The sequence below is a fragment of the Mobula hypostoma genome, chromosome 3, assembly GCF_963921235.1.
Source record: "Mobula hypostoma chromosome 3, sMobHyp1.1, whole genome shotgun sequence".
NCBI classification, from domain to species: domain Eukaryota; kingdom Metazoa; phylum Chordata; class Chondrichthyes; order Myliobatiformes; family Myliobatidae; genus Mobula; species Mobula hypostoma.
The window spans coordinates 227365584-227393470 of NC_086099.1; the positions used below are offsets into that span (position 1 = coordinate 227365584).

A 27887-nucleotide genomic window follows, 5' to 3' on the forward strand; every position below is an offset into this window, starting at 1 on the left:
GTCAGTGTTAGTCTTCAGTCTGTCCTTTTTTTTTGTGACATCACTCTGGAGGAACATTGTATCATTTCTTAATGCATGCATTTCTAAATGACAATAAACGAGGACTGAGTGTCCTCATAATCTAATTTTTTTTTGTAACTTAAAGTAAATTTTATCTATTGCTCTGTACTGCTGCTACAAACCAACAAATTTCACGACATACAACAATTCTCTACACAGCAAGTTGTGGACACATGGAACAAACTACCTAGTTGTGTTGTTGAGAGTCGTAGCTTAGAGACTTTCAAATCGAAACTCAGTAGTTATTTCAACACACTATGTGAATATGAATTTGGCAGGCTTTGTTGGGCTGAATGGCCTGTTATTGTCAAAAACTTTCTAATGTTCTAATGTCAGTGACATGTTCTATATGGGGAAAAAGAGCGGGAGTAGGTTATAGGTACAAGGTTTAATCAAAGTGACCTTCCAACACCTCCATCCACTAACCATCCCTCCACACTCCCAACCACCACTACTTTATCATTTTCTGTCAGAGTCATCTTATGTACAGACACTCCTGTGCCCAGTGTCACTTTATGGACATACACTTAATCTACGTATAGAAGCTATCATATTTATTGTGTTCTTCACCTTAGCCTTTTTTTATATAAGCAGCATCAGATCAGGAGTAACAATTATTTCATTCTCCTTTACACTTGTATACTGGAAATGACATTAAACAATCCTGAATCTTGAATTATAAAAATATTGGGAATTAGACCAGACATCTTGTGAAAACAAACACAGATTGGAGGACCAGCTAGCCCAGTTCTGTGAATCAATTTAAGCTTTTAAAACCACAAGGTAAAGTTTTCAAGCTGTGAAGCTGGATTTGAACCAAAACCTCAGGCTGTGATCAGGATAGAAGATGTTGGTTTACTGCATCCCTGACACGGCCAGTGACTACAAACACATGTGAAATGCCTCAGGGCTGAGAAAAGCCCTGGTAAAGGGTTAAAACGAGAAAGGAGCTCCCTGAAACGCCCCCGACTGGACCCCGCCTCCCACTTATAAAAACCTGATCTCCGCGAAGTCTGAAGCACTTGGAGAAAGATAGTGACAGAAAGATACAGTGAGAGAAAAAACGGAGAGAGAGAGAGAGAGAGAGAGAGACAGAGAGAGAGAGAGAGAGAGACAGACAGAGAGAGAGAGAGACAGAGAGAGAGAGGGAGGGAGGGGTGGAAAGAGGCAGTGAGAGGGGACGCTTGAAAAGAAGTAGCCAGATTAAAGTGGGGAAAAAAGTTGTCTCAGTGAGGGAAAGAGGTCCTGACAGTGACCCAAATATGAATTGTTGAAAATTGTCCCTTTCGTTTTGTCGGATTCAATCTGCTGGGTTTTAAGGGACAAGAAAAAGGGAAAAGCAGGAAGGACCCTCTGGGCGAGTAAACCCCACTTGAGCACCGATGTCTTTCGCCATGCTGAGATCGGTGCCCAGCCGCTGCCTGTACCCGGAGATCAGCATGCTGTCAGAAGGAGATGAGGAACTCGACAGCGAGAGCTCAGGTTCAGAGACATCTTTCAGCCTGGGACCTTACGGTGGTGCAGGAGGAAAGAGGAAGAGGAAGGCCAGGGTGCCAGGAGTCATTAGACAAAGACAAGCTGCAAATGCCAGGGAGAGAGACAGGACCAACAGCGTTAACATGGCATTCACGGCCCTCAGGACCCTCATCCCCACCGAACCCGCTGACAGGAAACTCTCCAAAATAGAGACGCTGCGACTGGCTTCAAGTTACATCTCCCACCTGGGGAACGTGCTGTTGCTGGGAGAAGCTGGGGATGGCCAACCCTGTCACACCAGCACGTCCAGCTACTACCCCGGCAGCAGAGTCACTGAGACCGAGAGCAGCCAGCCCAAACAGATCTGCACTTTCTGCCTGAGCAACCAGCGGAGAATGGTATGTACAAACGGTCCTCTTGGGGGGGTGGGGGGTAGGTGAAACCAGTCATCTTGAGTCTACTTCTAACTTTCAGCCAGGACCGCCTTTGTCTGCACCCAATCTCCGCACAAATAACATGCAAAGCTGCCTTTGAACGCAAGGACCAGCATTGTATTTATTTTTCCCATATGTGTAAAATTTCATTCAGCTGGTTACTAGAGAACTGGAGTTTATATTGAGGCTAAGATAACACAGAGAGCACTGACAATTAATCTTTGCTATGCGTCTCTGTCCCGAATCTCCGGATAATTTAGATCTATAGTGGCAACTCTGGAACCAGAGGGCACAGCCTGAGAATAGAGGGATGTCCATTTAGAACTGAGATGAGGAGAATTTTCATTAGCCAGAGGGCAGTCAATTTGTGGAATTCATCGCCACAGAGGAGTCAAGTCATTCAGAATATTTAAAGCAGAGGTTGATAGGTTCTTGATTAGTCAGGGCATCAAAGGTTACAGAGAGAAGGCAGGAGAATGGGGTTGAGAGGAATAATAAATTAGCCATGATGGAATGACGGAGCAGACTCGATGGGCCAATTGGTCTAATTCTGCTGCTATGTCTTATAGTCTAAAGTAGCACAGGAAGAGGATTGCCAATTAATCTTGGCCATGAGTTTTTACACATTTCTGTCCTGAATCTCCGAATAATTTAAATTGCATTAGGTCTTTGTCTAGTCCTGAGAAGTTAACTCTTGCAGCAAGTTTAGAAAACAGTACATTTTTCTAAACAATAGTCAACTATAGTCAATTAGTCCAGGCAATGAATAAATTTAGAACCAAGTGCAAGGTGCAACAGGCAACCTTGAGCACTACTCAGCCTTCACCAAGAATCTCAAACTCTTCAAAAATTTTGTGCAAAATGATGCTGCACGAGGATTTAATTCCTGAGCAATTCCGTTTACTGGGGTTGCATTTCCACAGACGTGCCAAACTAAGCAATTCATTCTCTAAAGTGTGACGAATGTTTAATGCTACATTAAGCCCAAGCAGCAAAAGGAATTGTGCCACTATTGGGTGTAGCACTGCATTCTCGCCTGAGCCAGAGCATTTTGGACTTCTGTCCCATTCAGGCTGTCATAATACTACTACTACTAAATAACAATAGTATAAATACAAGCCTAATCCAGTTTTGGTCATGCATCCTACAAATTATATCATGACTGATCTATGAAGGACAATTCATAATAACCATCCAAATATAATAATACAGGATAAACAAGCAAGAACAACCCACTTAATAGATATAGCTATTCCAAATACACATAACTTACAGAAATCAATAACAAAAAACACCAGAAATATGCTGAATTAAGAGAGGAAATTGAAAGACTTTGGAATATGAACAAGGTATACATTGTCCCAATAATAATAATGTCATCCCGAAGTCACTACACAATAGTATTAAACAATTAGGCCTACAAAGGCAATATTTATGCACACCTCCAGAAAGCCACAATACTAAACATCACTAGAATAGTCCAAAAAATTCCTAGTAATTGAGAAATGAGTGTGCTTGACTATGCCTGTATCTCAGGTTTTACCAGTTTGAGCTGTGAAAAAAAATAAAAACAATAATACTGTAACTTATTCTTTGAGCACTTTTCACACAGACAATGTGATTCAAAGTGATTTACAATGGGATAAAGTGCGAGCATGAAAATAATATTTTAAAAAACACAAAGATAAAAGATGTTAGTTAAAGCAAGGTTAGATAAATAGGTTTTGGGCTGGTGTTTAAAAGTGCCAACTGAGCCTGCATCCCTTATAGTTTTAGGTGTTGAATTCCAGTTTAGGAATGTAGTTCAAAAAAGCTGACCTGCCAATTATCTCTTGAGGGAGATTGCTTAAAGTTACGAGAGCAGCGGAAGAAGACCTGAAAGCCCGAGCAGGATTATAGGGCATACGTTAAGCACGTTGTTAACTCAGCCTCCAATTCTAAAATATCCTATAGTGCTATTTTGAAAAGAGCTGATTTTAACCGAACCCTCTGTCAATGTTTTTAAAACAAACCATGTGGACATCACCACAATACTGACTGTGGGAGCTTTCCATGCACCGGGGGTTGCCACGTTTCCTACATCGACATTGAATATCTGACAGAGTATCTTACTGCTGGGAAGTGTTTTGAAAAATTCAGAAAGGCATAAGGGCAGTAGGGAAGCACAAACTTTGTTTTTATTTACATCTTGCAGCATATAATTTGGAGAGACTCACCACTAAGTAGATAATGTAGGTGCAAAAAAAGTTAAGAGATTGGTTATCAGAATATTTTTGATTCAAATCCTAGTTTAATTCCCCATACCACGCAAGCTTTTTTAACGTTTGTCTTTCATCAAGTTTCAAATCAACATGATTGTGCCTTGTGGTCAAAAGATGCATGATCTCCCAGGGCCCGCGCGTGTACAAACCACGGGAAGATTTCAAGGCAACTATATGGTGCCAACATCGCATACACCACATGCCAATTGGTGCAAACAGACCACAACAGATCAACTGTCACTCTTAACTAACAGATCTTAACCACCATCCTAAAAGGCAAAAAGGACAAACATCCTCCTTTGCAATCTGCACTGTCTGCAGTCACTTGAAGAAAAGTTACTGAAATTAAGAGGCCCTATGGATGTGAATGATATTAAGAGAGACCCCTGAATTTTATTTGCCCCTCGAGCAACTAGCGTAGCGGTTAGTGTGACACTACACAGCTCGGAGTTTGGTGTTCAATTCCAACATCCCCTGTAAGAAGTTTGTACACTCTTCCTGTATAAGCGTGGCTTTTCTTTGGAGGCTCCAGCTTCCTCTGACAGTCTACTGGTTAGTAGGTTAGTCATTGTAAATTGGCCTGTGATTAGGCCAGGTAGGTTGGGGTACGGTGCAGCTCCCTGGGCCAAAATAAACAATAAAAAAACAGACCGACAAACAAACAAATAAAAACATAAATATCAAGAAGCCCGCTGGAACCAGGTTAACTAGTTGGTCATTTTCCCGCAATAACTCTATATTCTTTGATATTTAACAATTAATGGGAGCTTGCCACGCACTGTTTGAAAAATAATTTCACTATCAGGTAATGACTACATTTCACCTTGTAGGGCCCTGGCGTGAAATGCTTCTCCTTTGCCTCCACGGCTGCTGCTCAACTTGCCAAATTCCCCTCAGCCGCGTGTCCCTTGCTCGAGATCCCAGCACCCGTCGTCTCTCATATCCCAAGAATAATTTATTAGCTTTAAGTGTAGACAGGAGCCCCGAGACTACAAGAGTCACCACTCAAGAACGTGGCACTCTCAGTAAAAAATATTTTGCTGATTATGACCAGATTTAAATTTTAGGTGAGGGCTTGCCATTAAAAATAGACAGAAGCAATGAGAAATTTGATGGGCCAAATGGTTCAATTCTGCCCCCGTCTTACCGTCTTATTTCAATCGTCACTTCAGCTCACAGATGTTCGTGAAAGGATGCACAAGTGGCTCCTACCACATAGGACCACCTTTGATTTCCGACCATCAAAATGCTCTATTTTACTGCTTGGGATCTCATTGAAAGAGCTAGTTATCAATACTCCTGACCCTCTAATTTTACAGACATGGGGTTCTGAATATCACATCGTTCAATTAAACACACGCACACACACACACACACACAAATACAAACATGCAAGCTTTGCATTTCATACCAATGTCTGCTGGATACTAATAAAATCAAAAATAAGTTTCACTATGCACAGTTTAAGATATTTGAAGTAACATCCTCCTTTTGGTTGATACTTATGATCAGGAATGCACAGACTATAAAGGCAATTAATTCAGATTATTTAATAATTTTTCCAAGCGGAATTAAATAAATGAGAAATATTGCTTTGCAGAAAGTGAGAGAGAATTGGATAGCTCTTTTAAATTGCCAACCCAGTCACAACAGGCCATATGAACCCTTTTAAACTGCTTGGATGCACATTTCATTCTATAAAAATGTCAGACTGGCAATTATCCAACATCTCTCGTCCCTTTTAGAATCTCCCAAAGTGCTCTGTATCCACTGAAGTACTTTCGAAAAACAGTCATTACCACAAGGAGAAAAACAGAGGCCAGTTAGCATACAATAAAACTCCAGCAAAAGCAAAGAGAAAGTGACCTAATAACTGTCTAAGGAAGAACTATTGTGCTGAAGGCAAAGAGCCCAGTTCACCAGATCTTCTTCACAATAATCCACGTGGAGAGAGCAACCTTGTGTTCAGGTATCACCCAAAAGGTGGCACGTACCTTTGCTCACCTTGCCCTGCACTACAGCACCAAGGTAGGTTATAATGCTATGATTCTGGGCAGCATGACCAGGAATGATGAAGTAAGACCACTGATCTGACACCACAGTACAAGTTCAAATCTTCTGATAGATATGCAACAAGAGACCATTTCCCCTTTGTGCTTGCTTTGTCAATCAGTAAGCTCACAGCTGATCTTTGACACTCATCCCATATCCTCAGTCTCTGAAGAATACACTCAGCAGCTGAGCTCCCACTTGGGACACTCGGAAGCTGTATTACTCTCTGTGAGAAATTTCTTACCTCAGGCTTAGCCCAAAGGGGATAACACAGGAGATGTCAGGGGTAGTTTTTTTTTACAGAGAGTGGAAGCTTCATGGAACACCTTGGTGGTGGTAGAGGCAGATATGTTAGGGACATTTAAGAGACTCTTAGATAGGACGATGGATGATAGAAATATGGAATGTGACAGGGAAGTGTTAGATTGATGCTGGAGTAGGTTAAAAGGTCGGCATAACATCACGTATTGTTTTATGCACAGTCCTGAGTGGCTAACCATTTGTATATGTAAGTAGGTAATTATTTGGCCCAAGAGCGCGAAGTGAGCAAACCTTTCCGGCCCTTTGAACCACACTGCCCCAGCAACTCTTGACAGACCCGATTAACCCAAAAACTAATCACAGGACAATTTACAATGGCCAATTAACCTACCTAGTCTGTCTTTGGACTGTGGGAGGTGACTGGAGCACCCGGAGGAAACCACACATTCTGTAGGGAGGATGTACAGACAGAAAGGCGCTGGGATTGAATTCCAAACTCCAGGACACCCCCGAGCTGTAATAGCGACGCACTAACCGCTACACTACTGTGGCACCCATTTATATAAAGACTCTGGTTCTTGACACCATGGCCAAAGGAAACATTATTTCTGCACCAACCCTGTACAGCATTTCCCATAACTTTTTAATGAGAATATTGAGAGGTGCAAAGAGGCATTTCAGTCATCACTATTATGCTGGCTCTCTAGAGCTTTCCTTTCAATATCACCCGACCTCCATCCCTCAAGAACCCTAGCAACCCCACCCACCCTCACCAAGGGTAATTTACAGTGAGCAATTAACCCCTCAATCAGCAGGGCACCCAGGAAAATCCCACATAGTCACTAGGATGACGTGCAAGCTGCAGAGAGCACCGGAGGTCACGACTGAACTTGGATTGCCGGCATTGAGGTAGTTGTTCCACCACTGTACCACCATGCTGCTCTTTTTTAAAAACTGACAGCTTAATGCAAAGCTCTGCAGCACCAGCGATCAAGATTTAATTCCCATTACTGTCTGTAAGGAGTTTGTACATTCTCCCTGTGACTGTATGGCTTTGCTCCAGATGCTCCGGTTTCCTCTCACAGCCCAAAGACATAGGGGGTAGGGTTACTGAGCTGTGGGCATGCTATGTTGGTGCCAGGAGCACAGAGACGATCATGGGCTGCCCAGAACATCCTTGATCATTGATGCAGAATGACGAATTTCATTATATGTTTCAATGTACATGTGATAAGTAAAACTAATCTCAAACTGACAAAAAACTTATCAACCCAGAATCAATTTGCATTCACACAAATTCAGAGCAGGTGAACCATACACGATTTCTCATCCCAACTCAGTCTGAATCCTTACTTAGTAAGGATCTAATGTTCCCAATATCAATGCTATCGCAAAGAGATGTTGGAAAGATGTGCCTAACTTTCAGCCTATCTTGCCCCAAACTGCTGGAATTACACAGCTGATACTTATACATCAGGAAACATGAGGGAGAAATGTAAAAACAAACCATTGACACCAGGAGAGATGAACAAAAATGCAGGTTCAGTGGGAATTTTACAGGAGGCAATAGGGGTTGTATCATCTCTGGACTGTACCTCTAGTACATAAAAGTACCAATGCTAAAATCAGAGGGAGTGGATTGAGAAGGATTCCACAGACAGACACAAACATACAAGTGCAGTGCTTAGAGGTGGCTCTGGGGATAAAACTCATTTCCAACCTCGATGCTGTTGATCAGTCAGTCACATGGAACCTCCGTGGATAATAATAATAACTCATTTAAAGGCCACTTTCCATACAATGTAGTTCAAAATGCATTAGAATGGGATAAAAGTACAAACATAAAAATAAAAGACAAAAAGGCACTAGTTGAAAGCAAGGTTAACTAAACAGGTTTTGAGCTGGCGCTTAAGTCAGCATCCCATATAGTTTTAACTATTGAATTCCGCAGTTTAGGAGTGTAGCTCAAAAAAACCCTCACCTGCCAATGATCTTTCGACACTGGCAGAAGATGATCCTGACAGCTCGAGCAGGATTATAAACCAAAAATGATTCTGTGATGTAATCTGGTCCTAGATCATTAAGAGTTTTAAAAACAAGTAAGAGAACTTTATAATCCATTCCACAAAATGCCACATTAGGAGTGAAATTTGGGATTAACTGTATGGTGGCGTGTGACCAGTACTCACACTCAGACACAGGCTAATGTAGCATCAATGAGGTACACAAAACAACATAAAAAGCTTGCTCCATGGTCACCTTGCCATACAGTATTAATATAGTCAAGAATTCTACACTATTTCACCATAATTCATAATGACAATAGCTGATCATTTGTTCCCATTCAAGAGTTCCCATTCCCATCAGAATATCAATTTCAAACCTCAGCAGTGGGGAAATAACACAAGTCAGTGGCTAAGTTTTGGTTTAATAGTACCTGCTATAGCAATCTCATATTTCTCCTCACTACCTAGTCTACCTTCTCTCACATCATTCTCTGCACCTGGAAAGGGGCAGACTCCAGGGTTTTCGTGCCCTCTCCAACAAAATAAGCAACACCTACACCAATTTGCAGGCACCTCTCCTCCCACTTCCAGATTCTTATTTGCCTTGCAATTTCTATTTCACTTCCCCGATAATATTTCTTCCTAAAGTCTCCAACAAGCAATCACCAGGGAAAATCAAGAATGAGAGAAAAACCATCCACATACATTTTCAGGAATCTGGGGTAGGCGAGAGGAACATAGACAAGTCAAAAGAAAGCTGATCTTTTCCCTCGTTCCTATGCCTTGCCAGGGGTGGAGGTATAGGGACATACAGTATTGTGCAAAAATCTTTGGCACAAAGTCGAGGGTGTAGTTGTCAACGTGGAGTGGAGAGCAAGTTTGTAAATTTGGCAGAATCAAAGGATGTTGGGAATGGTGAGGCAGAGTGCCACGGGAGGGGTGTGGGACAGGTGGCAGAGAAGGAATGCCAGGGGTTGGGGGGAGGTGACATGGATGCAGACACACCCAGCCCTGAGATACCACACAAGGGCATTTAAGTCCAAATAATTGGTTTATGGATCATTACACAATGGATCTCTGGTGCTTCCCACTCCCTCCCCTCTCCCTTCTCCTTTTCCCAACCATGATTCCCCTCACCCTGCCCCTTCCCACTTTCAGTCCACAATAGAGACCTACATCAGAATCAGGTTTATCACCACTCACATGTCATGAAATGTGTTTTTTTTCAGGGCAGCAATACAGTGCAATGCATAAAATTACCACAGTACTGTTCTAAAGTCTTGAGCACATATATATAGCTAGGGGTGCCTAAGACTTTTGCGGAGTTCTGTACATTAGGGGCATTTAAGAAACTCTGAAATAGGCAATTGGATGATAGGAAAAAAACCAGAAGGCTATGTGGGAAGGAAGAGTTAGATTGATCTTACATAGGTTAAAAAGTAGGCACAACATCGTGGGCTGAAGGGACTGCCACTGTGCTGGAACTTTCCTTGAATATCTCCATGAACCAAGCAGATACCCATCTACAACACTCAAGGCACGCACATCCACGAGAAAATCAAATCACCTTTCATCTCCTATAACACGGTGAGCATGCTATGCTGGTGCCAGAATGAGTGGCAACACTCACAGTCTACCCTCCACCTCTCTCCCAGTACATCCCCCAGTGTGTTGGTTGTTATTGCAAACAACACATTTCACTGTATGTTTTGAGATGCACTTGACAAACTTCAATCTTGAATCTATCATGTGTAGTAAAACTGTCAAAAACATTAGTGTTAGCACTTGAGATGACTAATTTCCTTAAAATGGCTCACTGACGTCATCCGTCAAAGTTGAATTTCCCTGCTAAACATTGTTCAGAATCAAGTTTATTATCACCGGCATGTGTCGTGAAATTTGTTAACTTAGCAGCAGCAGTTCAATGCAATACATAATCGAGCAGAGAGAAAAAAATATATAAAATAAAAATAATAATAATATATAAACAAGTAAATCAATTATGTATATTGAACAGATTAAAAAAACTTGCAAAAACAGAAATACTGTATATTAAAAGGTAGTGTTCAAAGCTTCAATGTCCATTTAGGAATCGGATCTTCCTACGACAATCAGTGAAAGTTTGAACTGTGCAATGTGGTTGAATGAACGCTTTAGCAAAGGCTTGTCCAACCAGTAGATATCATAAACACCTGATTTAAGCACGATGGAACAACCAGCCTTTTGTGCTAGAAGCTAAAATGGCTACAAGTTCAGTTCAGAAGCAGACAAAATGTCTTGAAAGAAAATGTGCTGACCTAGTGAAGCTTCTCCAACCTTAGGAAGGGATTGGCGACTCACGCGAGTCTCCATTTTGAGCTTGCTTTTTAAATGAATAGTTTTCCTGAGCCACTTGGTGAAAGCGTTGGATAAAAATAATGACAGATGAGAACTTGCGATTTGATCACACACCCTACTACATATAGCGGGTAGGTTGCAATTAATAAACCATCTGTAGTATTGTCCAATGTGATCACAGGACTAACCAGCCCATAAAATAATGAACGTGTTCAAATGCCTTTGGCTTTTCCACAAAGGCAACAGTCACTCACAGGATTTTTAAAGCTTCCATTCAACTCCGTAGCTCTAACTCATTTTGTGTAAAGGTGTGAAAATAACCAGATTGTCTGGCTTGAAGCAAACTAGGAATACAATTGGCCACCTGTACTAATATACATAGTCTAAATACATCTCTTGCATATTGTTCAGGGCAGATCTTTAAGCTAGCCTATACATAAACCACAGTGACGTAGAAAAGCACCAGGGCCACTTGCAACCCAGAACAATAACAATGACCTCTTGATCTCACATTATCTTCCACTTTCTCTGTAGCTGTTACACATTATTCTGCATTGCTGTTGAACCTGAATCACTTTTATTTTGTAACTCAATTCGGGATGATGTCATTTCCAGAACACAAGTGTAAAAGAGAATGAAATAATTATTACTCTGGATCCAATACAGCACAAAAAAAACACAGTAACATAAAGAGCATAATAATAATAAAAACACAATAAATATAAATACATAAGATAGCCTATATACATAGATTGACTGGATGTCCATGTGACACTAGGCACAAGAGTGTCTGTACATACAGGAAATGATAAAGTAGTGGTGGTTGGGAGTGTGGAAGGTTGGGTTAGTGGGAAGAAAAGTGTTGGGTTGATCAGCTTTACTGCTTTTGCATCTGGTGTTCCTGGTGTGGACGTTACGTAGGTTCTTCCCTAATCCCAGTCCATTAGCAGGGTGGCTGGGATTGTCCGGAATCAGAATCAGAATCACTTAATTGCCAATATGTGAAACATACTAGAATTTATAATGGTTCGGTGTCAAGCTTGAAACACAATAGCAACCAACAATTTACAAGGCAATCGTGCAAACAGCCATGAGCAACCCTCAATTAGCAGAACGGTCACATGTGCAAACTCAATAATCAATCTTAAATAAATGTACACATATAAACAGATTAAATAACTATCAACAGAACAAGGAGAACAGGAAAGACCATTTAACGGATGATGTGCAGGGGCAGTTAGCATATTACACCTGAGTGAGTTTTGCTGAGAAGCTGGAGAGCTACAGGAAAGAAGCTTCATGATGTCACTGGCCCTTTCTCCATCTATGTCCTTGATGGTGGGTAGGCTGAGGCTGGTGATGCACTGGACAATTTTGACTGTCCGTTACACTGTGTAATGCATTGTACATATGTTAATCTGCATTAGCAGTATGCAAGAAAGCTTTTCATTCTATCTTAGTACCAATCCTAATTTTAATTCCAAGACTTAAAATCCCTAAGAAAAGGAATTCAAAAAAGAACAAACGAAGTTGGGAAGTGGGATGAAATGAGAATCTCTTGCAGAAAGCCAGCACACCTCAAGGGCTTCAAAGTGCTATAAAATTTTAAACTTAAATTAAATCTATGTTTTATATCCAACAGCATTAAATTAACTTTCAAGGTTAGAAGCAAGTGCACCCAGTTGGCAACCACCATCCCCATACTTTCTGAAATCGTATCCTCAGTAATCTAATGTGTCGAAATCACTTAAAACCAGACCTGGTCAAAATCAAATGTGGCTCCTTTCCCTCATGACTACTCTACAACTAGAGTGACACGTAACTGAGGAAAGCGAGAGGGCCCAGAGACACTAACAGCACAATAATCTCATCTCCAAGTGATTTTTTAAATGGATGGAGGGCCATGTTAAACCTACTACAGAATTCAGGCTGTCGTTCACAAGGCTGTTTCAACTCAGAGTCTGTCCTCCTTAATCTTTGCTGGGTTCAGGTTTGCCAAGCAGGTGCTGGAAGAAAAAGGCTCTTCACGATCAAGATTTAATTAATTTTGTGTCTGGAAGTCCATAAAATATGAGGAGGATAAACCAGATAAGATAACTTTAAAATAAGAGTTAAAGATGTTCACACAGTGTGAAGGTTTAGAAGGTAATGCACCAGCAGCTGGCGTAGCTCGGGTTAGCATGGGGCAGGTGAGCCGAAGGGCCTATAAAGGTCTACGCTAACAAATGTGTTTTCAGTTCCTCGTTCAAGGACCCCTTCAGCAGACTGCAAGGATAAAATAACATACTTCAGAATGGAAAAGATATCTAGAATATCAAATGAACCTTGTTCTACCCTTTGGGATGTCTCCATAACATTTACAGAAGCTAATTGTTCAGGTGTAGGAAATTCTCCACTACTTTTCCCCAAGAGTCTTTACAAGTTTCCTGTTCAGTCACCTGCACAAGCTATTTCATTCCATAAATTAAGATTCCCTCACTAAAGACTTAAGATATAACTTAGACAATGATATTTTATTTAGAGATACAGCACGGTAACAGGCCTGTCAAGCCTAAAAAGCCCAGGCCATCCAATTACACCCATACGACCAATTAACCTACTAACTTGTACACCTTTGGAATGTGGGAGGAAACCAGAGCACTTGGAGGAAACGCACATGCACACAGGAAGGGCATACAATCCCCTTACAGACAGCGGCAGAAGTGACCCCAGATTGCTGGCACCGTAATAGCGTTACACTAACTACCACCCAATGTCAGACTGATACATAGATACCCTGGGAGGTTACGGTCGTGTAGCAGTTAGCATGGTGCTCTTACAGCTCAGGGCATCAGAGTTTGGAGTTCCATTGCTGCCTATAAGAAGTTCATATGCCATCCCATGAATGTGTGGGTTTTCCCTGGGTGCTCTGATTTCCTCCCATAGTCCAAAGACAAATGGGTTAGTAGGTTAATTGATCATTGTAAATCGTCCTGGCATTAAACTACTGTTAAATAGGCGGGTTGCTGCTCGTTGGGAAGGGCCTACCTGGCCCTGTATCTCAAAATAAAAATGAAATATAAAGATGGGCTGTATACTCTCACTCAAACTCATCCATACTGGTTTAAGTAGAATATTAATTCCAATAATTCAGAGAATATTCCACCATCCTGGTTTTTCCACCCCAGCCATAAGTAATGTTCCCTGTAAGGCATGCACACGCACACATCTTTTGCTACGAGCGCACAAAAGGTCTGTCACCCTCTCCCTCACTGACATGTTAAGTATATTTCACGATCGTACACAATCACATTTCCTTTTCCGATTTTTGATGTGGACAGTGTTGACAATGTAGATTTTGCGATGATTTGTCTGCAGATTGTAGAAATGACTTATTTATACTGTTTTATTGAAGAAATTATTCAGTGAGCACATGTCGTCTCTGGGCATAAAATTGCACAGCACAAGATTTTTGCACCTACTGGTCGTTACAAATTAGAGGGAACATTAGTCATATGAACTTGTTTTTTAAACAATTTAACCAACAACGATAAAAAGCAGTCATAGAGTTGTCAGCCTGCTGAAAAAAACACAACGGTTCACTAACACAAGAGATTCTATAGATGCTGGAAATCCAGAGCAACACACAAAATACTGGAGGAACTCAGCAGGTCAGGCAGGGTCTATGAAAATAAATAAACAGTCATTGTTTCGAGCTGAGGCTCTTCATCAGAAGGGGAAAGGAGGGAGAAGAAATAAGGCCAGGGAAGGGGCGGGGGGGATGGGATTCTATCGCTTTCTGGGCATAGAAATCTGTGCTCTTATCCTGATTGATTCACAAGAAATCCACCCAGTTGTATCAGTACACTGAAAATACCAAAAGGTCCTGCACCACATGAACTGCAGTGAGACAACAGAAGCCTTGTAACCCCCACTGAGGGCCATAGGTGATAAACAGTAGTAAAAAGTCTGAATAATTAGAGAGGGAAATATATATCAGCTCCTCACCCGATCACCAAAGCTGACCAACAGTAAAGACCAAGGATCACTTTTATTCGCCATTATACATTTACATGTATTAGGTAGAAATTATAAAGAATAATTACATGAAACAAAGTTATAGGTTGAAGTATGGAAATGGAATAAAATGTACATAAATACCACAATGTATTCCTGTATCTTTTAGAATTGATGTTAAATTTGTCTTCCTCATTTTTGAAGTGCTTAATGGTGAGACATCACAGAATCGTTTTCATTTTATAATCCTGCTCGAGCTTTCAGGCCTTCTTCTGCTGGTCTCTCAAATTTAAACGATCTCTCTCAAAAGGATAAATGGCAGGTCAGGCTTTCTGAACTACACTCCTGAACCTTAGAGCTCAATAGCCAAAACTACAAGGGATGCAGACTCAGTTGACACTTCTAACTGCCAGCTTAAAACCTATTTATTTAACAATATTTTAAACATCTTTTTGTCTTCTGAAGCAGATTTGATGGGCCATAAAGAATGACCTAATTCTGTTCCTTTGTTTGATGGTCTTATTATTTTATCTTCATATTTGCTTTTTATCCCATTGTGAAGTTGTTTGAACTATACTGCCTGTATGAAAGGTGCTGTATAAATAAATTATTTACAACGTAAACAGCATTATAAAAAATGGCTTAAAGTGTTCACAGTGCAGTGACAGGTGAAAAGGGATCATGAGGGTTCTAGTTCTGACAGAGAAACCATTTGTGATTCAGCTGATAACAGACATGCTGTGTACATACATCTGCTGATGCTTCTGGACACATCTTCAGTGATGTTCCTGGAATCATCGGGTGTTTCGGGTCTTTCAACATCATACAACCTCCTCCAGGTGACCCAGCCAGGGCTGATCAGACCCCAGCTTGTGTCCAGATGGCTAGCTACTTATGACTCCATGGCTCCCCTCTTTTGAAAAATACTTTGGGACGTTTAACACATTGAAATAAAACACTGCTTTCCATTCCTCTCTTCCCACTGCCTTTATGTATATTTAATCATCATCTAAAGGTAACCTAATTAATACACAGGACTATCACTGTTTATTCCCCTTTATTGACACTGCCTGACCTGTTGAGTTCATCCAGCATCTTGTATGCATTGCTCTGGATTTCCAGCACCTACAGAATCTCTTATGTTTATAATATACAGGATTTATTTTGGGTGTGTCCAAAGACCAATTTAATTAACATTAAAAAACACCTAGGTTATGTGATTGTGATAACAGTTAAGGCAATCCCTACCATCTTGGATTCAAATAACAGGAGTCTATATTTAATGTGACTGCACTCCACTAATTTCATAACTGAGGGTCAGACAGGACTAGTGTGTAATTGTACTTAAGAGTCAGAAGGAGGAGGGGAGAAGCGAGAAGTCGCTGCCAGGAAAGAGTGGATGTGGTTATGAATGCACCTGCATGAGTGCAAGCAAGAAAATCTCAACACAAGAAAGAGTTAGATCCAGAGTAACAGACCCTTCCGGCCCAACCAGCCCACGCCGTCCAATTACACCCACGTGACAATTAACCAATTAATACTGACTTTGGAATATGGGAGGGAACCAGGGGGTCACGGGGAGATGGAATGTGGGTGCGAACCGGGGGAGTCACAGGGAGATGGAATATGGGAGGGAACGGGGGGGGGTCACAGGGAGATGGAATGTGGGAGCGAACCGGGGGAGTCACAGGGAGATGGAATGTGGGAGGGAACGGGGGGGGGGTCACAGGGAGATGGAATGTGGGAGGGAACCGGGGTGGTCACAGGGAGATGGAATGTGGGAGGGAACCAGGGGGTCACGGGGAGATGGAATGTGGGAGGGAACCGGGGGGGTCACGGGGAGATGGAATGTGGGAGGGAACCGGGGGGGGGGGTCACAGGGAGATGGAATGTGGGAGGGAACCAGGGGGTCACGGGGAGATGGAATGTGGGAGGGAACCGGGGGGGTCACGGGGAGATGGAATGTGGGAGGGAACCGGGGGGGGGTCACAGGGAGATGGAATGTGGGAGGGAACCGGGGTGGTCACAGGGAGATGGAATGTGGGAGGGAACCAGGGGGTCACGGGGAGATGGAATGTGGGAGGGAACCGGGGGGGTCACGGGGAGATGGAATGTGGGAGGGAACCAGGGGGTCACGGGAAGATGGAATGTGGGAGGGAACCGGGGGGGTCACGGGGAGATGGAATGTGGGAGGGAACCGGGGGGGGGGGGTCACAGGGAGATGGAATGTGGGAGGGAACCAGGGGGTCACGGGGTGATGGAATGTGGGAGGGAACCGGGGGGGGTCACAGGGAGATGGAATGTGGGAGGGAACCGGGGGGGGGGGTCACAGGGAGATGGAATGTGGGAGGGAACCGGGGGGGGGGGTCACAGGGAGATGGAATGTGGGAGGGAGTCACGGGGAGATGGAGTGTGGGAGGAAACGGGGGGGGTCACAGGGAGATGGAATGTGGGAGGGAACTGGGGGGGTCACTGGGAGATGGAATGTGGGAGGGAACCGGGGGGGGGGTCACAGGGAGATGGAATGTGGGAGGGAACCAGGGGGTCACGGGGAGATGGAATGTGGGAGGGAATTGGGGGGGTCACTGGGAGATGGAATGTGGGAGGGAACCAGGGGGGTCACAGGGAGATGGAATGTGGGAGGGAGTCACGGGGAGATGGAGTGTGGGAGGGAACCAGGGGGTCACTGGGAGATGGAATGTGGGAGGGAACTGGGGGGGTCACTGGGAGATGGAATGTGGGAGGGAACCGGGGGGGTCACAGGGAGATGGAATGTGGGAGGGAACCGGGGGGGGTCACGGGGAGATGAAATGTGGGGGGGAACCGGGGGGGGTCACAGGGAGATGGAATGTGGGAGGGAACCGGGGGTCACGGGGAGATGGAATATGGGAGGGAACCGGGGGGTCACAGGGAGATGGAATGTGGGAGGGAACCGGGGGGGGGGTCACAGGGAGATGGAATGTGGGAGGGAACCAGGGGGTCACGGGGAGAACATACAAACTCCTTACAGGCAGTGGCAGGAACTAAGTCCTGATCATACAGCTGGTGCTCTAATAGTGTTACGCCACTACACCAGCGTGACAATGGCAAAATCAAACATGATTTCTTTTCACAAAACCACTGACTGCTTATCTGTTCTCATTATGTTGTTTAGATTTATTCTCTTTTGGAGATGGTGTATCTCTAAATAAAAAAAATAAGTAACAATAAATAGCTACAACACGGTGTAATACCTTCTGGCCCTACAAACTCCTGCTGCCCAATTTAGCCGCTAACCCGTACAGCTTTGGGATATGGGAGAAAACCTGGGCAGCCGGAAAAAACCCACACAGTCACGGGGAGAATGTACAAACTCCTTACAGGCAGATAACTTCACTCATCTTAAATCTGAACCCACTGAGCTCACTTTCAAGGATTCTACAACTCATATTCTCAGTAATATTTACTGACTTGCACAATGTCTTTACTTAAAAAAATATTTAGCAATACAGCATGGAGTAGGCCCTTCTGGCCCTTTGAGCCATGCCACCCCAGTTTCCCCACCAACCTAATCACAAGACAATTCACAAATACCAATTAACCTACCCAGTATGCCTTTGGACTGTGGGAGGAAACCGGAGCACCCGGAGGAAACCCAGGCATTCCAAGGTACAGAGACTGCTCGTGGAACGGTGACGGAATTCAACTCTGAAGTCCAGAATGCCCCGAGCTGTAACAGCGTCACCCGAATCGCTACGCTACCTTGGCACTTCTTTTGATTGTTTGTCAGTCTTTGTGTGTAGTTTTTCAGCGATTCTATTATTTTTCTCTGTTCTACCACGAATGCCTGCAAGAAAATTAATCTCAAGGAAGGATATGGTGACAGATACATACTTGTATAAAAAATTTACTCTGAACTTTGAAAACAGTGACAGAGATAAATACACACATGCACACAGATATTTCTCTTTCGGGGTAAGGTGACTGATATGAAGATACTTAATTGGTATCCCGAGACTTGAACCCATTAATCTGGAACACAGACTTAAATCTCACCACAGTGGTTGGCGTGTGGCGAAGGCGTCGGTCCAGTGATCTGAAGGACTCTAGTTCAAGCCTCAGCTGAGGTGGCGTGTTGTGTCCTCAAGCAAGGCACTTAACCACACATTGCTCTGCGACGACATCGGTGCCGAGCTGTATCAGCCCTAGTGCCCCTCCCTTGGGCAACACTGGAGGCGTGGAGAGGGGAGACTTGCAGCATGGGCAACTGCCGGTCTTCCATACAACCTTGCCCAGGCCTGCGCCCTGGAAACCTTCCAAGGCGCAAATCCATGGTCTCACGGGACTAACAGATACGCCTATTATTAGGTTGGGAATCAGTAAAACCTCAATCAGCTGATAAACTAAAACTGAAGTCAATAAAAGTTGCACTGTCAATGCACAAAACTGCTGGATTGTCACAAGGTACTGCATGTCCATAAGAAAGACGATGGAATAAAAACCACAGAAATGATCACCGGGGTCTCCCCCGCATTGTTGACATTTACCGGGAGCTTTGCAGACAAAGGGCCTGAACCATTGTGGAGGATCCCTAACACCCATCCCACAATCTCTCTGACCCACTACCGTCAGGAAGGAGGTTCAGGAGCATCAGGACTAGGACTGGCAGACAGGGTGACAGCTTCTTCCCTCAAGCTGGGAGACTAATGAATACCCTGCCACCAAGATCTCATCACTAGATCAGTGACTACATGCATTTTGAATTATATTTTATTCTCTTAATTGTGGTAATGTTTTGTTTTATGTGTTCTTATGTGCGCACTGTGGTTCCAAACAGCCTTGTTTTGTTTGGTTGTATAATGTACAGTCAGATGACAAACTTGAACTTGAAAGGGGGCTGCAGCAGCATTGATAGGAAATTGGCTAACAGACAAAACAAAGAGCCGGTAAAAACACTTAAACACTGGAGGAACTCAGTGGGCCAGGCAGAGGTTAACAGGAGACCACTTTTCTGACAGGAGGTTAATGCACAGAGGAATTTCTCACAGATCAGTTGCAGGAACACACTTTCTCTTAATAGATATTAATAACTTGGACGCGGTGCAGAGGTCAAATTTGCAGATGACAAAACTTCGGATTTTCAGTGAACTGGCATCAGGTGAACAAGCGGCCGCTATGGTCACGTAGCGGTTAACACGACACTATTAGAGCTCGAGGCGTCAGAGTTAGGAGTTCTCTGTAAGACTTTTGAACGTCCTTCCCGTAGACAAGAGTTTATGCCGGGTACTTTGGTTTCCTCTCAGAGTCCAAAGGGATAGCAGTTCATAGGTTAATTGGTCATTGTAAACTGTCCTGTGATTGGGCTTTGGTTATATAGGTGGGTTGCTGGTTGGCTCAGCTTGGTGGGCTGGAAGGGCCTATTCTTTGGTAGAATTATGAAATTGCTAGCTACGTGGCAAATGAAATTTAATCCTGAAAAATATGAAATGCTACATTTTGGTAGAAAAGAAAAAGACAAAAATTAGATGACACAATTCTAAATAGTATAGAAAAATCTCTCTTGCTGTATGTGCACTGTAGCAGGGCAGGTTGAGAAAGTGGGTAAGAAACATTTGGGAGCCTGTGTTATATCAGAGGTCAAGAGCAGAAAAGCGAAAAAGTAACATTGCATTTTTAGATTACAGTGTTGAGTTCTGAGAAAGATATGCAGGCTTTGGGGAGGATAAAGAGATTCCGGTGTTGATGGATTTGAGAAGCATAGGAAACAGAAGAGATTGCAAGTCTGATTTTAAAGCACAAAGGGTATGATCAGAGATTAGATAGAGAGAAATAGGGAACATTGAATGAAAGTAACTGACCAAAGTGACAGGAGGAATAATTTATTTTTATATATAAAGAGTGTTTGCAGCTCAGAAGCTCTGCAGGGACAGGAGATGAGGCACTTCCAATTGCAGCATTCAGAGGTAGCTGGATTAGTATCTGAAAGGAAAGAATTTGCAGAGCTGTGGGGACAGGACAGAAATAGGACCAGCTAGATTATCTTGCAATGAGACTATGTGGGCTAGAGAAGCAAAATAGCCACTTTCTGAAGAAGAATCCTTATGATTCTGCCTATATTCTGTAAATCAACATATTTCAAGGACATATATACAGAAAGTTGCCAGAAAAGAGCCAGCAACATCATGAAGGACCCCACCTACTCTGCTCATGGACTGGTGAACGCAGCAGGCCAGGCAGCATCTCTAGGAAGACGTCAGGACTAATTGAAGGGTCTCGGCCTGAAACGTCAACTGCACCTCTTCCTAGAGATGCTGCCTGGCCTGCTGCGTTCACCAGCAACTTTTATGTGTGTTGCTTGAATTTCCAGCATCTGCAGAATTCCTGTTGTCTGCTCATGGACTGTTTGTCCCACTCCCATCAGGGAGGTTACATAGCATCCCGGCCACCAGACTCAAAAACAGCTATTTTTCCCTGAGCAGAAAGGCTGATCAACATCTCCACCCACACACTCACCCTTCCACACCCCCAAACACCACTATTTTATCATTTCCTGTCAGAGTCACCTTATATACAGACACTCCTGTGCCTAGTATAACTTTATAGACAAACAATCAAAGTATATAAGCTTTCTTATGTATTTATATATTTATTGTTTTACTATAATTATTGTCTTCTTTATCTTATTGAGGTTTTTTGTGCTGCATTGGATCTGGAGTAAGAATTATTTTGCTCTCCTTTACACTTGCATACTGGAAATGGATCTTGAATCCTAAATCCTTAAAATACTGAGAAAATATATTTAGGATAAGGTAAAGATTTCTCTTCATAATTGCATTTTTCTTTACTCTACCTCCCAGTCAGGCCCCATTCTAAACTGCTTGGACCCTCGGTTCATTTACCACACCTTACACACAAGGCATGTATTATGGAAAGATTGGCAGCGCTCTTCACCTCTACCCCTACACCAACTGAATGACAGGATCAGCCATTTGAACTAAATACTGCGCAAGAATTCCCACACAGCTATTAGCTGAAGACGAGCATGAGGTAGGCAAAAATCAGACCACGTAGGCTTCTCACACTTGCCCTCCTGGCTTCTGCAGAGCTCAGACACAACAGAGACACAGAGGGCAGGGCAGGCTCAGAGACACAGAGACACAGTGACTTCACTTTGCCTCCAGAGATGAAAACTGGCAAACACTCAAGTGGAACAGACTAAAAAAAAATCTGAATTTGTAACCTTTTTGTTCCAAAATAAAAGTACATTTTATTCAGAATATGAAGTATGGTAACCGATCAGGCTGCCAACGATGAGAGATGGACACAAGGTGTTACTCTGCAAGCTTATTGTTGTGAGTAAGCTGCGAACTGGATTCGGATCACTGTGTTACACAGAAATACCTCCGTTTCGTTGCTGGTGCGTCTCAACTTCGTAAAAAGTAGACTTTAAAGAAAAAATTCCTCACACCACTGTAACTACCCCCACCCGCTATCCAGTCTCAGAAATTACCCCCTCAAAGTAAAATGAGTACAATCTCACGTCGCAGGGAGTGGGTTCAGGTTAACATTTAGACTGGCATTCCTTTGCAAAACAGAACCAGAAAATGCTTTTTAAAATAGTTTATATTTGAGATGCGACCTTTGCTCACAAGGCAGATTTTATTGAGTGACTAAACAGCAAAGGCAGAATGTGGAATTGGAAGGCATGTATTTCAGACTGGCTGAGGATAGCTACTCCCCTAGCCGAATCAGAATCCAATTTAATATCACCCGCATATGTCGGGAAATTCGTCATCTTACAGCAGTACAATGCAAAACAATAAAATCTATAAATTACAATAAGGAAATATACGTTTGTAGATCTATATATGATTAAATTAGTGCAAAAAAAGAGAGCAAACAAATAGTGAGGTAGTGTTCATGAGTTCATTGCCCATTCAGAAATCTGATGGCGGAGGGGAAGAAGCTGCTCCTGACACATTGAGTGTGCGCCTTCAGGCTCCTGTGCCTCCTCCCTGACGGTAACAATGAGAAGAGGGCATGTCCTGGGTGATGGGGGTCCTTAATGATGGCTGGTACCTTTTTGCCTTTTGAAGATACTCTTGATGCTAGGGAGGCTCGTGCACATGAAGGAACTGACGGAGTTTGCAAGGATATTTGCAAATCATTTGGGGTTTTAAAAATCTATAACCCTGGCAGCTCCAAATGGTTCATTTTTCCAGTGCACAGCCCACACATCACCAGATAAATGAAGTTCAGCTCCAGTACTTATCGCTGGGATTGGGAACGTGTGGCTATTGAATAAACCAAACTATTTCCAAAGCACTTTCTGTAATGATGTGATCATCAGGGAGGAGGCACAGGAGCCTGAAGACCTACACTCAATGATTCAGGAATAGCTTCTTCCTGAATATTTCTTATTGTAATTCACAGTTTTATTTATTATTAAGTATTACAATGTACTGCTGCAGCAAAACAATACGACATATGCCAGTGATAGTAAACCTGATTCAGATTCTGATTCTTGCTGGAATTAAGGCCATTCCCTTTCGGATAGTGTGGTGTGTGACGATATAGACCCTTAGTGCCAGTCAGTCAACAGCTTCCATACTTTTACTTAGATGCCTTCAGCTCAGATTTGGGTCTCAATTCAGGCCATAATATCCCTACGTCAAAGTAAATTTAGTATCAAAGTACATACATGTCACGATATACTACCCCGAGATTCATTTTCTTGCAGGAAAATAAAGAAATACAACAGAATTTATGAAAAAAAACCACACATAAACAAAGATTTGACAAATAGCCAATGAGCAAAAGAACTTATGCAAATTAAATTTTAAAAAAAATGATACTGACATAAAGTTGTATAGTCCTTGAAAGTGAGTCTGTAAGTTGTAGATTACAAAGTAAAAGATTCTGCAAACGCTGGAAGCCCAGAGAAATTCACAAAGTGCTGGAGGAACTCAGCAGGTCAGGCAACATTTATGGAGAGGAATAGCAAGTTGATGTTTCGGTGAGTGAAGCTATCCACACTAGGTTAGAAGCCGGATGGTTGTGGGGTAAGACCTGTTTCTGAACCAGGTTGTGTGGATTTTGTACCCGCTGCCTGACGTGGAACTGTCTCAAACTGTAAAAATGACACTATAACATGGACATTTGACTTACAGGAGATATACTCAGTGTGTAAACGATTCCACTATTTGCGTAAATGACCAACACAATCCAAGGACGTGCTGGGCACAGCCTGCAGGTGTTGCCATGTTTTCTAGCACCAACGCAGCATGTCCACAACTTACTTACCCTAAACTACATGTCTTTGGAAGCTGGGAGGAAACTGGAGCACCCAGAGGAAAGCCATGCAGTCTTGGGGAGATTGTACAGACTCCTTATAGACAGCACTGGGAAATGAACCCCAATCACTGATTGCTCCTGTTGCAAAGCAATGTGGTAACTGCTAATGGCCATGAAAGGTTTAGCAAAATGTCAAAAGGCACTTCATTTCAGAAAGTAATTCATGCCTTATTATTAAGCAGCAATGTACAATTTATTATTAAATTATCAAGATCTTGTTGCAACACCCCGGAGTTTGTTATCAAAGTAATATTTTATAACTCAAGCTTCCACAGGAGAACTGAAAGTCAGATAGCAATGTCTGGGCGCATCCGTCACCAGCAACCCCAGAGTGAAGAAGATCAAGAAACTAGAGGACGAAATTCACAAACGGTGCCAGTGGGGGTTCAATTCCCACTGCGGTCTGTAAGGAGCTTGCACATTCTCTCCGAGACCGTGTAGGTTTCCTCTGGTTTCTACCCACATTCCAAAGATGTAACGGTTTGGGTTACTGATTTGTAGGCATGCTATATTGATGCCAAGCCATGGCTGATTTATTATCCTCTCAACCCTATTCTTCTGACTTCTCCCCATAACCTTTAACACTCTGACTAATCCAACAGCCTACCAACCTCCACTTTAAATATACCCAGTGACTTGGCCTCCACAGCTGTCTATGAAAAAGAATTCCACACCCTCTAGCTAAAGAAATTCCTCCTCATCTCTGTTCTAAATGGACTTCCCACTATTCTAAGGCTGTGCCCTCTGGTCCTAGACTCTCCCACTACACAAAACATCTACTCCATATCCACTCTATCTAGGGCAGGGTTTCCCATCCTTTTTTATGCCATGGACCCCTACCATTAAATGAGGGATCCGTGGTCCCCAGGTTGGGAACCGCTGGATCTAGGCCTTTCAATATTTGCTAGGTTCCAATTTGAATATCTTCTCATTTTTCTAAGCTCCAATGAGTACAAGCCCAGAGCCATCAAACGCTCCTCATACGATAACCCTTTCATTGCTGGGATCATTCTTGTGAAACTCCTTGGGACCTTCTAAAATGCCAGCACATCCTTTCTTAAATAAGAGGCCCAGAAATCTGCTGATGGTAGAATAGTGTAAGTCAACCCTCATGGAGTAGTGGCAGTGGGAGGCAATGCTACACAGGGAGAACAGTGGCACAGTAACAGAGCCGGTCCAATACTGATCTCAATATGTCGGGGTATGAGTTGAGGAGCTACAGGTTTAGCAGGAGCAGGGTGGGCGTGTGGAAGAAGTACGATTGAGAAAACAATCAGTCTGGAATCGCAGACTTCGCACAGAAGAATAAAGCCCAGTTTGAGTGGGGGAGGAATGAAACCAGGAGCTCTTGTTTTTAAATTAAGTTCTCTTGAGTTTCGGCACGAGCAAGGAAAAGATTTCCAGCCCCATTTTCTGTGCAGCCACAAATCAAACTAACGCATCGCACATGTCTGAAAGCTGAAGAGGTGCGATAGGAGTGTTCAGTGTGTGGGTTTTCCAGCCTCGGCTTCCTGAGCTGTCAAACGTCTCCATCAAATTACTCAGGAGATCAAAACATATTACATCTTGGAACAGAGCAGGAAGAGGAAAATGATTTTTTTTTTGAAAAAAGTGAGAACAGGGAGGGAAGAGGAGAAAAGAAAGGAGATAGCAGGCAAAAATAAGTGTGTTCACAACCTCCTGCTCAGTGAACAGCATGCTTTCATTTTTTTGTTAATGTTCATATTTCAGAGGTAAATGGATTCATTTTAACATGCTTCAGTTTTTTAATATTGGAGATCCTCACAATGCAATGACCAGACTGACACATTAAAGCAGGGGTTCCCAACCTTTTTATGCCCTGGACCCTTAGCATTAACTGGGGGGCTCCATTTGGAAACCCCTGCATTAAAGGGAAGACAATGGAGAGGCTGAAGGGAGATCTGATATAGAGGCATAGATGAAGTAGACAGATAGTATCTTTTTCCCAGTATTGAAATGCCTGATACCAGACAGCATGAATTTAAAGTGAGAGGGGTAACTTCAAAGGAGATGTGGGGGCAAGCTTTTTTTTAAAAACACAGAGTGGTGGGTGCCTGAAATGCACTGCTTGGGGTGGTAGTGAAGGCAGATACATTACAGACTTTTAAAAGACAATTAGACAGTCACACGAATGTGAGGGAAGTGAAAGGATATTGTGTAGGTAGAAGAGATTAGCTTAGTTAGTTATTTGATGATTAATTTAATTGGTTTCGCGGGGTGAAGGGACTGCTCCTGTTCTGCTTGTGTTCTGTGTTCTAATACTACAGAGAGGGGCAGGGGAAACTGGATTTCAATTTCAATTTCTAGCGGGATACAATTAGCCAGTAAAAAGCACCTGACTTTCTTCGATCAATTAGTACATCTCAGGGAAATCCAGTTCTTTCATACTTGGTCAAACCCAGCAGCTTACTCCTCCTGTAAGCAGCCAGATAGAAATCCCTCTGCTTACACCAAAAGTACGACCCAGAACAAGAGTTCCCCAGCATTTGAGAGGCAGTCAAAAATTAACGCCACTGAATGTGGGACAAGTGCCAACGAGGATAAAGGGAGATCTCAATGAGTTGCTGCAAAACACGGGGAGGTTGAGTGACAGCGCTCGGGTGACTCAGTTTTCAGCTCCCTGCAGCTAAGGAGAATCTAGAAATCCTGAAGGCAAAGTCACACTTGCGCCTAATTGAGAGCAAACTCAAAACCGGCTTCCTTTCTTTCTACAGAACAAAGAACGAGACAGAAAGAGCACCATTCGAAATTAACAGAGGAACGTGCAACGTGGCCCACATCGTCGCAAGCTGACTGCAGACTCGGAATGGAAGGGCAATCAATCGTGCACCCGTGCTATGGAGGAAAATTGAAGGAGTATTTGAGGACAATTCTAAAAACGTGCAGCAAATTGGAAGTTGAACATAACCTTGATACTTGAGCCATGCTCAACACTTGTCTTACGTTTCAAACTGGAGGATTTGGGAGGTGCTGCAAAGGACGAGAGGTCCCGACCCGTCCCTTCACCAATCTGCCAGAACAGTGATCTGATCACACTGTCCAGCTGCTTCTTAATAAAATTATTAAAAAAAACACTGTTGAGCTGCTGCTGAAGAGTGGCCCCAGGGAGAGGAAAATTCAGAAACAAAAAAAAAATGACAAAACTACAAAAGTGGCTTTTGCATCGAACTGGAGTACTCACTACACAATTAACTTCACTATCATATGCTGGTTTGTAATGTAATAAATGTAATATAAAACAAAAATTTTGTAAATAAAATAAAAAATTCAACCTGTCACAGCTGGTTTCCTGTCATGGGTTATTGTGGTAATGGCAACACCCCAGTGACCCTGCAGTTAGAAGTTCAGCATCAAGATTATTAATTAATTAACAGTAGTTAATATTATTACAGCTCGGGGGACGTTGCAGTTCAGAGTTCGATTCCGGCGCCATCTGTAAGGAGTTTGCACATCCTACCCGTGAACACACGATTTCCTCTGGGTATATTTAAAGCAAGTTGATTAGTTCTTGATTAATCAGAGCGTCAAAGGTTACAGGAGAATGGGATTGAGAGGGAAAATAAATCAGCCATTATGGAATGGCAGAGGAGACTCGATGGGCTGAATGGCCTGATTCTGCTCCAACGTGTGTAGCATAGCGGTTAGCATGG

The 27887-nt window shown here is 42.9% G+C and overlaps 2 protein-coding genes across 2 annotated transcripts in view; one reads left to right on the top strand and one right to left on the bottom strand.

Moving 5' to 3' along the window:
• Positions 1-27887, bottom strand: part of bop1 (BOP1 ribosomal biogenesis factor) — a 244855-nt gene that overhangs the window by 114415 nt on the left and 102553 nt on the right. The gene's annotated exons all lie outside the window — the stretch shown is intronic.
• scxa (scleraxis bHLH transcription factor a) lies at positions 605-27489 on the top strand. Its single transcript, XM_063042438.1, has 2 exons — positions 605-1934; positions 26952-27489. The coding sequence occupies exons 1-2, from the start codon at positions 1443-1445 to the stop codon at positions 26988-26990; spliced, it is 531 nt and encodes a 176-aa protein (XP_062898508.1). The 5' UTR covers positions 605-1442; the 3' UTR covers positions 26991-27489.

What these genes read in the sequence shown, in the direction of transcription:
- scxa (XM_063042438.1), top strand. Translation starts at nt 1,443, where the DNA reads ATGTCTTTCGCCATGCTGAGATCGGTGCCCAGCCGCTGCCTGTACCCG. An exon ending in TGAGCAACCAGCGGAGAATG is followed by an intron (nt 1,935 to 26,951) that starts GTATGTACAAAC and finishes TTCTTTCTACAG; the next exon opens with AACAAAGAACGAGACAGAAA.